General features: G+C 35.8%; 1 protein-coding gene across 1 annotated transcript; it reads right to left on the bottom strand.

The window, feature by feature from the left end:
• Positions 1–3,984: 3,984 nt before the first annotated feature.
• Positions 3,985–5,790, bottom strand: RERG (RAS-like, estrogen-regulated, growth inhibitor). The gene has a single exon (XM_008594900.1). The coding sequence runs from the start codon at positions 5,788–5,790 to the stop codon at positions 5,317–5,319; it is 474 nt and encodes a 157-aa protein (XP_008593122.1). The 3' UTR covers positions 3,985–5,316.
• Between the last annotated feature and the right edge of the window lie 6,558 nt (positions 5,791–12,348).

Here is a 12,348-nt window from a genome sequence, read left to right on the forward strand (position 1 = left end):
AACCTTATACTAATAACTATCCTGACTAGTGAAGCTAACCTTATTTAATGTGGGTTTCTTGTGGACAGCATTGTAGGTGCCTCTTGCTTTCTCCAGTCAGAAAAATCCATGATTTTTACCTAGAGGGTTTAGACTATTTACATTTAATATATTTATATACATAATTAAGTTTTGCTTTTTTGTCCAATCTGTCCTCTGTTTTTTTATTTATCTCTTCCTGCCTCCTTTTGAAATAATTGATTATTTCTTATGATTTCACTTTACATACAGTAATAAATCTATTATCTTATTAGTGGCATCTTTGATTTAGTTTTTAGTGGTTGCCTTAAGGTATATAATATACACATTTAATGTATCACTGCCTACCTTCAAATAATATGATACTTTACATATAATTTTAGAAACTTACAGTCTATTCCTACTCTTCCTTTGTGTTAATGTCTATTATATATTTTACTTTTACATATATCATAACTCAATAATGCATTGTTTAAATAATCAGTTATTTAAAGATAAAAAATGAAAAAAATGCCTTTTATATTTATACACATAGGTATCATTACCAGTGCTGTTCATTCTTTGTGTAGATCAGCATGTCTATCCATTATGTTTTTCTTCTGCCTAAAAAATGTCCTTAACCTTTCTGGCAATATAGATCTGCTGTTGGTGGTAAATTCTCGTAGGTATTTTATCATAGGAGATAGTTTTTATTTCACCTTTATTATTAAAAGATATCCTCACTTGGAATAGAATTCCAAGTTGACTTTTTTTTCTTCTAATGATTTAAATATGTCACTCTAATGTCTTCTGGCTTGCATAGTTGTAGAAGAGAAGTTGGCTATCATTTTTGTCTTTGTTCTGTTGTTCTTAATGTGTCTTCCCTCTTGGCTGCTTTTACAACTTTCTTTTTATCACAGCCTTTCAACAATTTTTTTTGGTATATCTTGGTATTGTTTTCTTTGCTTTTTACTCCTTGGGGTCTTTTGAGTTTTTTTTTGGATTAGGAGGTTTTATCATTTGCAATGTTTTAAGCAATTATTTATTCAAAAAAAATTTTTTTTTTCCTTTTTGTCTTTTTTCATGACCGGCAACGGATCGCAACCCTCAGTGTCGCGCCCGTACCAGACCGGGACCGGCAACGGGATCGCAACCCTCGGTGTTGCACCCGCACCTCGCTCAGCCAGTGAGCGGCCAGTCTGTATGTGGGATCCGAACCCTCGGCGGGAGCACTGCCGCACTTCCCAAGTGGCGCACTGTAGCAGTGCGCCACTGGGCCAGCCCTTATTCAAATTTTTTTAGTCCAATCATCACTCTTCTGTACTTCTGGGAGTCCAATTATATATATGTTAGACTGTTTGGTTTTTATCCCTGATCACTGATGATATGTTTATTTTTGTCTTTTTAGCCTTTCTCTCTCTCTCTCTCTCTTTGATTCATTTGAATCATTTCTATTGCTTTGTCATCAATCTGACTGGTCATCTCTTCAGGGTATGATCTGATATTAATCCTATATAATGTGTTATTATTTCAGATATTGTATTTTCCATCTCTAGAAGTTACTTTTGGGCTTTGTTTATATCTTTCATTTCTGTCCTCACTATTTCATGTCTTTCTCTACCTTCTAGAATTAATGGAACATATTTATAATGCTATTCTAATTACTTTGTTTGCTAATCCTAGCATCTGTCATTTCTTGGTCTATTTCTATTGGTTGATTTTTTTTTCTATTTGTGGGTCATATTTACCTGTTATTTTGCATGCATAGCAATTTTTTTTACTGGATGCCAGCTATCATAATTTTTGTCTTGCTAGATATAGGATTTTCTTGTATACTTTCATCTAGTGTGTTGGGTTTTTTCCTAGCACAAAATCAAATTCACACAATTTCAGCCTTACTTTTAAGCTTTGTTAGAGCAGATACTTAAATCCTGGTCTAGGGTTCATTTAGACTCACAAATAACAGTACCTTTCTAATGCCCTGTGTATTACCTGTATGCTATAAGGTCTTTTCATTGTGGCTGGTGGGAATACAAACTATTCCTAGGCCTATGTATGCTCCCCCAAATTTTGACCTACTGCTTTTCTGTGCTTCTTACTCCAGCCTTGGGTATTTTTCTCTCACCATGCACTGATCCATACTCAGGCAAATACTAAAGGGAACCCTTTTGCAGATCTCTGGAGCTTTCCTCCTGTGAAGCCCCTTCTTCCAGACATTCTGCCCCACAGATTTTTATCAACTTGGCTTCCCCAAACTGTGATTTTTGTCTCTTCATCTCAATCAAACCACCAGGCTTTGTCTGGGTATTTCCTTGCTGGACTGCTTCTTGGAACCTGCCATTTGGCAGTAAGCTGGTGCAATCATAGGGTTTACACCTGATTTCTTTCCCTTCTCTGAGGGATCACAGTACAGTATTGCTTGTTATTCAATGTCTGAAAACAATTATTTTATATATTTTGTCTGGTTGTTTCTAGTTGTTTGATATGTAAGGATAAATCTGTTCCTTGTTATTGCAACATGGCCAGATGAATAACATGCTTTTAACACTCAAAATAAAACCCTATCCCTTTACAAAGTCAATCTTCCTTTATTGGCATTTATGAAAATGAAGCTCAGCTTCCAAGTAACTAGTAGTATTAACTTGTTTATAGACTTCATATGTGGAGAACCCTAGGGCATAAGAGCAATAACTTCTTTATATTTGTGCAATCTCATATTCTTCTGTAATTACCAGGCAGAACTTTTGCCAGTGGTTCTGATTTTTAACAGGTCTAGATTTGTATTCATATGTCTAGGGTAGTTGCTGGTCTTGGTGACTGTGTATTTAACTTTCTCAGTTTTTGACTCAAAAATGACACCCAGATATGTCTCCTTAGGAACTTGCTTTTAATAGAACTGGCTGTGCTATATTTCCAAATATAGATATGAGAGAATAAGATAGATTATGATTCTAGAAGATGACAGAATTTCAAAAATAATTTTTCTCTACTTCCATTTCTCTCATATTGCCTAAATGGACATTTCTGAAAACGAATCACAGCTTAATTTACCAACTTGGTCTTTAATAGGTAGTTGCTTGCAGAAATATGAATATTTGACATAATCTTTTTACCTTCTACCCCTTTATTCTTTTTCCTTTTTAAAAAATTCTTCCCTTCTGCTATCTTTTCCTTTTTTCCCTTAAAAATGATATATGAGGACTCTCTAAACTCTTCTTAATTGCCACACTCACCATCATCTTTCATGTCTCCATATTTTGGTTCCATGCTATTGCCTTTTTTCCTTTATCTAGAATATTTTCACCATATTTTTTTCTTTTCTTTTTTTGGAGGGGGGTTGACTGGACGGTACAGGGATTGAACCCTGGACCTTGGTGTTATCAGCACCACACTCTAACCAACTGAGCTAATCAGCCAGATCTTTACCATCTTTCTTTCCTGGATAACTCTCATACATCTTTTTAAGGCTCCAGTCACACACCATCAAAGAGACCAACTTGTGCCCAGTTATGTTTCCAACAAATATATAAATATTTGTAATGAATGAATAAAAGCATAAATAAAGCAAAATCTTTCCTAAATTATCTGCTTTTGTGTCTTCATCCTGACAGCTTAAGAGAAAGATCTATATAGTGGATAATAGTGTGAGCTCTAGAGTCTGACTCTTTGACTCTGTGGGTTCAAATCCTGACTCTACCCACTAAATAGCTGTGCAAACTTGGCTTAATTACTTTTTTCCCCCTCACAGCTCGATACTTTTTATCTACTACTGTTGCATAGGATTATTGTGAGGATTTAATGAGATAATATATAAAGTGCATAAAATAGCACCTAAGCACTCCAAAAATAGCAGCTATTATTATTAACAGGAACTAATTTTTTCATATCAGTCTCACTGATGCTTCAACTCTGCAATTCAATTGTCCTCTTAAATCTCTCTTCAAATTATAAACTTTGTGTGTTATCATTAAAAAGACTGCCCCAATGTGACAGAATGTGAAAAGTATGCTTTTTATTACAGTCACATAAAACAAAGTCAGTTACACCAAGTTGTCCAAATGCATTGGTGAATTAAATCCTCCAACTCTTACAAATTTTTATACATATATCTATGTATTTATAAATACATACATATGTAAAAGATATATATTTTCTACTAAAATAAAGTGCCCAAATCTTGATATATGGGGGCATAGTAGGGAGGACAGAATCATAGTTTTACCAGTTATACACTGTACTTCTGCAATACAGGAATCTGTTTGATACGCATTTATTCAGGTATAATGAACTTTAATCACTCACTCTTTTCTGAATTCTCCTAAATGAATTTATTTATCCAAAATATTAAAATAAGTCATGTGGCCAACTTAATGAATCAGAGGCTAATTTTTCTGACTGTGCCTGGCACGGAGCCTTGGCTTCCTAACGGAGGGTAGTAAAGCTCCATTCTTAATGTTCCTGTTTTTTGGACTGTTGTCTTTCTGCTAAGGTGATAAGCAGAGCATAAAACAAATCAGACACCTCAAATTCTAAATCCTCTACTAGCATTCAGTAAAGTCAGGGCTTAGTGAAAAGATTCCTGATGTTATTACATCACCCTGGGCTTGCTGAAAAAAGGCCTAGGATCTGAACTGTGGGTCCCACTGTTTCTGTTATAATTAAAGTCTTGTTTGAGCCAAGGAAGAAAAATTAGGATGTAATGATCAATAGATCATTGAGAGAACCAACTCAAATTAAAATGGACTTTCTATTACAGTGAAAAACTTTAGTAAGAACATGTTGGAATCTAAGAACAAAATGAAGAATTAAAGAAAAACTAAAAGATTTAAGATCATTCTGAAAATCCTCACTTCAAATAGGCACTGGCATGCTATTCCCTGTTCCAGCTACCCTTCCCGTGGCTTTGCTGTATTATTTACTATCTTAGACTTTGAAGATGATCATTTGCAGTCTTTGACAAAAACGGGAATTTAAAAGTGCCTTTGAAAAGATTACAACCTATACAGGCAATGTGAAGACGCCTAAAAATAGCTTACTATGAACCCAGCCATCTCAGAATCTCTGGTGGTTACACGTGCAAACTGCATCAGAGTGTATCCTATTCAAGCAGAAAAGGAAGAAATTGTCAGCACTGAAACTGTATAAAACACTCTAAAACTTCCCAACATAGGGGAGGCTGGGAACAGTGGAAGGCCCAGACATTTCCCAGAGTCAAGACAAGGAATGGAATGTTTTATTTCTGGAAGGAGAAACAAAGAGCAAGAGAGTGTTTCCAATTACCTGACCCACTTCATGGGGCCTCTGCAAGAAAAGAGCGGCCTAGCTACTGATTTTGGTGAGCATCTTGTTAATGGCTTGCTTCACGTGTGTCGTGGAGCTGCGTCGCCTGGTCTTGCCCTGCACCATCCTCCGGCGACGCACTTCCCGGCACAACTCGTAGAAGATCTCAGTGATGTTCCCTTCTCCGGTGCAGGCAGAACACTCATAAAAAGCACAGGCTAGTTCTGTGGCTAGCTTCTCCCCTTCTTCTGTACTAACCTGTCTGGAGTGGTCCAAGTCAGCTTTGTTTCCAACCAAGACGAGAGTCACATTCTTGGGCTTTTTGATCTCATCGAGGGTGCTCTTAAGTGGCAGCACTTCCTCAAAGCTTCCCCGGTCGGTAATGTCATAGACCAGCACGAAGCCTTCCCCCCAGCGCATGTGGCCTTCCCTCTGAATGGCGTCTTCCTGCTGGCAAAGAAAAACGGCAGTTGAGAGGCCTGGAAGCAATTGCCATGTATCGATGCTGCTCATGCTAATTGTAATCCCTTAATTACTATTTATAGCCAATGTTATTAACACGTCTTGGTAGTCCATCTGTACAAGTTTACCTTGTCAATCAGCTTGGAATAGAAGCTACTTAGTCATATCAAGATATTACAGGGAACTGAAAATTTTCTAACTTCATGGACTTTAACTTTCTGCTTTTAATTTTTTCTTGCCACATCATTAAATATGCAATCACAAGAACTATAAAGAGATTATAATTTAGTTGAGCACATCACCTCTGAGACTTTTCATCACAGTTAAGGAATTAATAAATTGGTTTCTGACAAGTAGCCCTTACCCCACCCTTTAAATATCAGAATTAGAGCCAAAATTTAGCAAGACGCTCTTTTCTTTTGTTCGTTTGTTTATTTGAATTAATAAATTGGTTTCTGACAAGTAGCCCTTACCCCACCCTTTAAATATCAGAATTAGAGTCAAAATTTAGCAAGACACTCTTTTCTTTTGTTCGTTTGTTTATTTGATTTTTTTTTTTCCCTTTATTTGTCTTTTTTCATGACGGGCAACGGATCGCAACCCTCAGTGTTGTGCCCGTACTGGACCAGGACCAGGTAAGTCAGTAGCAGAGTGGTTCCCAAGCCATGCAGGGCGAGGAGAAGTTAGCAGGTGCAAGGAGATTGGCTGGCCCTAAGTATGCCCTTATCACATGCAGTGGAAACCAGAGGTCATAAATAAGTGCCAGCTGGTGCTGTTGTGTATGAAAACGAGAGCAACCGAAATAAAGAACTCAGTGAATGACTGACTGCGCTGATGAAGGTCGGGTCGAGGAACTCTCCCAGAAGATACCAGTGAGTGATAAGAAAAAGGAAAACGTAAAAGTAAAATTTAGTAAGAAGTGTGGATAATGAACTAGAAATGTTACTATCCTCTCTCAAGTGAGCCTCGAAGGAGAGAATAAAATACGTAGAGTGGTAGAAACATTTCAGGTTGTAATAACAGAAAGTCTCAGAATGAGAGACACTGAATAACTTAAGTTCAAAAGGACTAACAGTACATATGAGAGAAAAAGTCCCATATCTACACCCATTACAGCAATGACAAAGAAAATCTAAAGGGATTTACAGGAAAAAACAACAAAAAAGCATATTACCTACAAAAGGACATGACTCAGATTGACACTGGATTTCTTACCAGTGAAACTGAATTCAAGAAGTCCATGGCATAAAACAAAACAATAAACTACCTCAAAAGCAGTAGAGAATTACAATTCTAGATGATTCCAATATATCAATGTGAAAGTGGGGGGAAAAATGGAGGAAGTTTTGGGTGAACTAAAGTACTTGTCTTATTCCAGAAGAGGATAGATTAAGAAAAAGGAAAAAGAGTGGGGAAGAGGAACAGGTAAAGGGTCATGAAAATCAACTACAATGTATATTGAGAAGTTAAAAGAAAAGAAAAAGAGAAAGACTAGAAAAAGTGATCTAAGCATTCAACTCAATAAATTAGAAGAAGAGAAAGAGAATAAACCCAAAAAGATATAAGAAAAGAAATAAAAGTGACAATTTGAGTCTAGATTTGAAAGGTAAATCTTAAAGTTAAAATAATAAAAAAATAAGAAAACATGACTCAGATTGACACTGGATTTCTTACCAGTGAAACTGAATTCAAGAAGTCCATGGCATAAAACAAAACAATAAACTACCTCAAAAGCAGTAGAGAATTACAATTCTAGATGATTCCAATATATCAATGTGAAAGTGGGGGGAAAAATGGAGGAAGTTTTGGGTGAACTAAAGTACTTGTCTTATTCCAGAAGAGGATAGATTAAGAAAAAGGAAAAAGAGTGGGGAAGAGGAACAGGTAAAGGGTCATGAAAATCAACTACAATGTATATTGAGAAGTTAAAAGAAAAGAAAAAGAGAAAGACTAGAAAAAGTGATCTAAGCATTCAACTCAATAAATTAGAAGAAGAGAAAGAGAATAAACCCAAAAAGATATAAGAAAAGAAATAAAAGACAAAACATGAAAAAGACAAATCCAAAACGTGGTGCTTGAAAACATAAAAAGAAGAGTGTGGAGACATGAAAATACGGAAATACTGACCAGTAAATTAAGAGATAAGGTGCAATTAAGCAAAACTTAGCATAAAAAGAAGTTGCTCACGCTATTGAAATAAAAATAAAATAATATTATGAGCTGCATAGCCACAAGTTCAAATCTTGATAAATTATGGAAGAAAATGCACAGTTTTATACAATAAGAAATAGAGCACTTAACTAGATCAATGGTCTTTAAATAAATTTAAATGCTAATTATAAATCTCTCCCCATGATAAAAAGCAACTGCACTGAGATAGTTTTACAGGAGATTTCTTTCAAATATTAAATAAATTGTTAAAGAAAACAGAAAAAGTACAGCTACCCAATTCCTTTTACAGAGAATCACGTTGACTCCAAGAACAAGTAGTACAGGAGTAACAAAAAGAAAACAAACAAACCAACCAAAAGAAAATTATAGGCTCATTCCACATTTTGACGTAGATTCAAACATTCTAAATAAAATATTATCCGATTGAGTCCAACAGTGTAATAAGTACATCATGATCAAGTAGAGTTTATTTCAGGAATGTAAATACCAATGAAATTTAACATATTAATGAACTAAAGGGAAATAAAACACCTCTATAAATGGAGAAAAAAAAAATTTTCTGTAGCTCACTATGATTTCTAAAAATTAAGAATAGGAGGCATTTTTTAACATGATAAAGGCCATATGTCAAAACCCACAGCATACATCAAATAAATGGAGACATGTAGACACATCACCTGTAAACTCAAAACAAACTCACTATGTGCTATACGAAAATATAATCCAACATGGATCACAAACTTTAGGCAATACAATAAGATAGAAAAAATTAAGTAAGAGATATAAGGATAAGAAAGCAACTTAAAATAACAATTATCAAGGCTATGGAATTTAAAGTCAATACAGAATCACTAGCATTCTTCTGTATCAGCCAAAGCCACCTAGGAACTATAACAGAAAACAAAACTACTCCCAATAGCAATAAAATAAATAATAATATCTAGTAAATAATAAAGAATGAACAAAACTTTAGCAGAAAAATGTATAACTTCATGAAAGGACATAAAGACAGACATGAGGGTCTGGCTGGTTAGTTCGAGGGCGGTGCTACAACACCAAGATCAAGGGGTCAGATCCTTGTACCAGTCAGATGCCCTCCCACCCAAAAAACTAACTTGAATAAATAGGAAAATTGCCAAGAAAAATGGATAAGCAGCAATTTTTAAAGATGTTAATTTTCCCCCAAATTAATTTCAATGCAATTCAAATTAAAAGTCCAATCAGACTTTTTAAGGAACTCAACAAACTTATCTAAAATGACATAATGCAAAATACATTTATAGTACTACCCCAAACAGTGTGGTACTAATATCAGAATGGCCTTAAAAATAGGTCCGAGTTGACAAGGAACTTATGACTGAGGTAGTATCGCAAAACCACTGGGGCAAAGAACAGATAGTTCGAATGATGGCATTGGGATTAATGGGTTACTAAAAGGAAGAAATAAAGTTGGATTCCTAATAAAAGTAAATCCAGATAGATTAAAGATCTATATCCACCTAGATTTGAAAGGTAAATCTTAAAGTTAAAATAATAAAAAAATAAGAAAATATAAAAACTCATGTGCACACACACACACACACACACAAGTGAGATAATACTCACAATGGAATACTACTCAGCTGTAAAAAGAAATGATATCCTATCATTTGCACCAACATGGATGGAACTGGAAACCATCATGTTAAGTGAAGTCAGGCACAGAAAGACAAATACCACATGATTTCTCTCATACATGGAATCTAAAAACAAGAACAACAACAACAACAACAACAAAAGTGGTTCTTACAGAAGCAGAGGATAGAATAATGGTTACCAGAGGCCAAGAGGGTAGTGGTGGGAGGAAGGAGAAGTGGTGGACTAACGGGCACAAAACTATGCTGTCTACTCTAAGTGAATCATTGTGCAGCATATGCATGTATTGAAACAATATCCTGTACCCCACAAATATGTACAAGTAAATGTTAAAAAAAATAAAAAATAAAAAATGGGTTGACTACATCGAAATCAAGAATTTTTGTGCAATATAAAATGAGCTAAAAACTGGAGAAAATACTTAAAATGTCATAAACCAAAAACTGATTAATATCTAGCTGTAAAGGAACTTTTAGAAATGAAAAATAAAAAAGATGAGTGAACAGAAAAGAAATATGGGCAAAGTATACAAAGAGGAAATTTACAGAGGAGGAAGCCCAAATAACTAAAACATATATAAAATGATGCTCTACCAGAGGGACGCTTATAAAATGATTTTATGACCGTAAGATTGGCAAAAACTAGAAAGTGAGATAATATAGTGCTTGACGAAGTTATAGGGAGCTTCCTTGCACTAGCAATGAGAGTGTAGACCGGTGCAGGACAACTAAACAGTATTAACTGTGTGTACCCTAATATCCAGCTATCCCCTTTCAGGCATATGCCTCCGAAAAAAATATGGCTCATGTTCTTGCAGCAGTGGTTCTCAAAGTGTAATCCCTTGACCAGCAACATCAGCATCATCTGGGACCATGTTAGAAAACAAGTTCTCAGACTGCACCCCAGACCTATTGGGAGTAGGGCCCAGCAATCTGCATTCTAACAAGCCCTCCAGGTCATTATAATGCACACTACAGTTGGAGAACCACTGATTTAAACAAATGCTTTTTCCAGTGGTTTCAGCAGTGGTTCCCACTGGAGGCAACTTGTCTGTTTAACACTGGGAAGAAAAATGTGGCATACTAAGGAGTGCTATGCAGGAAACTAGAAGCATATACAGCAAAGTGAGTGGATCTTAAAAATACCATGTTCGGTTATAAAGATTAGAAGTAGACATGTACTTGTAGCACAACAAAATTTATATAAATTTAAAGTATATACATACCCAGAAAACACTATTTTTCCAATATATATAATAGCTAGCACATACTGCTTACTATTTGAACAAGAATGGTTCTAAATGCTTTACCTATATTAACTTATTTAATCCTCACAAATATCTCATAAAGTATGTTTTACTCTTATCCCTATTTTACAAGAGAAAACTGAGATTAAGGAACTTCACAAGGTCACACAAGTAGTAAGTGATAGAGATGAGATTTGAGTCCAGGGAGACTGGCTTTGGAGTTCAGGCTTTTAAACTCCGTACTTAGGATCCAACACATTCGATTATACATCTATGGGAAAGAGGAGGGAAATGGGTGTCAGAATAAGGCACGCAGGAAGAAATAAAGGGACTAATATAACAGCCTCACATATACCAGTAATGGCATGGTGCCATGAAAAGAGTAGTATGATTAACCTAACTACTAACTCAACTCCTTGCACCTAAACTACCCGAATTACTAACCAACTAAGCAAATAAACCTGCAAGTTTCTGCTCCTCTGGGAGCACCTTGTAAGCCAGTGCTTTTGTTTATTTTTTCCTACCTATCTACCTCATGTTTCTGGCTTTCATTGCATTGACTACTTTGCAATCCTTTCCTTGACAACAGGGTTGTTTCTTTACTGTAAAAATTATCTATCCAAAATACAAAGTGCGGAAAGGAAGCTTAGCTAAGTAGCCTACCCCAGCCTTCTACCTGCCATCAGCACTGTACAATGATCATGGCTGCAGACGTGGCATAGTGCTGAAGTATTTCCCGAAAAGTAAAATTTAAAAGTAAGATTACATTCAATATATTTTAATAAGTGTATTTTGCATTATTGCCATTCTTCTAGAACATGCAATTCATACATGATGTGTATAGTGATGCTCAATTCTAGAGCATTCCATCCCTCTACTCTTTTATGTTAAATGGGAGGTTATAGTTTTGTATGATTTAATTACAGCAACTGCTTGTCTGCAAGTGTTCTCTCAGTTATTTCCTTTTTTCATTTTCAAGTGCTCCAGCTTGAAAAGCCCAGACGGCATCACACATGCCACAGATCCACGCCCTTTGGTTTCTTCCTCCACTGTTCTTCAGTGTTCTTTGTGCTGACGTCCCTTTTTAAGAGACTGCCATCAGCCCTGAAGCCTGAAAAACAGAGTTCTGGGCTCTGTTCCATCTGTTTGCATCAAAAGTTGTCTGAGAGACAGGGACATTTTTCTCTGTTGCTTCCATGATAAATAGGATACGTATTTCAACCACAGAAGGCCACAGTAGGGGGGGAATAGAATATAATGAAACTTGTATGAAGTTGTGTGATGCTTTGTCTGTTTGTTAACTGAAACGAAGAGGATGCTGCGCAGGAAATGAGGGAATGTCTGGCCCAGACACAGCAGCGGGTGGTAGCAGTGATTTCATCTAAGCTGAATATTGGTCTCGTAGCATTTCAAGCATTTTAAGCATTTTTTTTAACCTTTTCTCTCTTATTATGAGTCCACTTTCTCTACATGTAAAACAGTGGAAGTATTGCCCAAGAGTCACAATGTTGTATATCTACATGCTATTCTGGAGATAATTCTAAAAATTGTACTAA

The sequence above is a fragment of the Galeopterus variegatus genome, unplaced genomic scaffold, assembly GCF_000696425.1.
Source record: "Galeopterus variegatus unplaced genomic scaffold, G_variegatus-3.0.2 Scaffold11833, whole genome shotgun sequence".
Classification (NCBI taxonomy): Eukaryota; Metazoa; Chordata; class Mammalia; order Dermoptera; family Cynocephalidae; genus Galeopterus; species Galeopterus variegatus.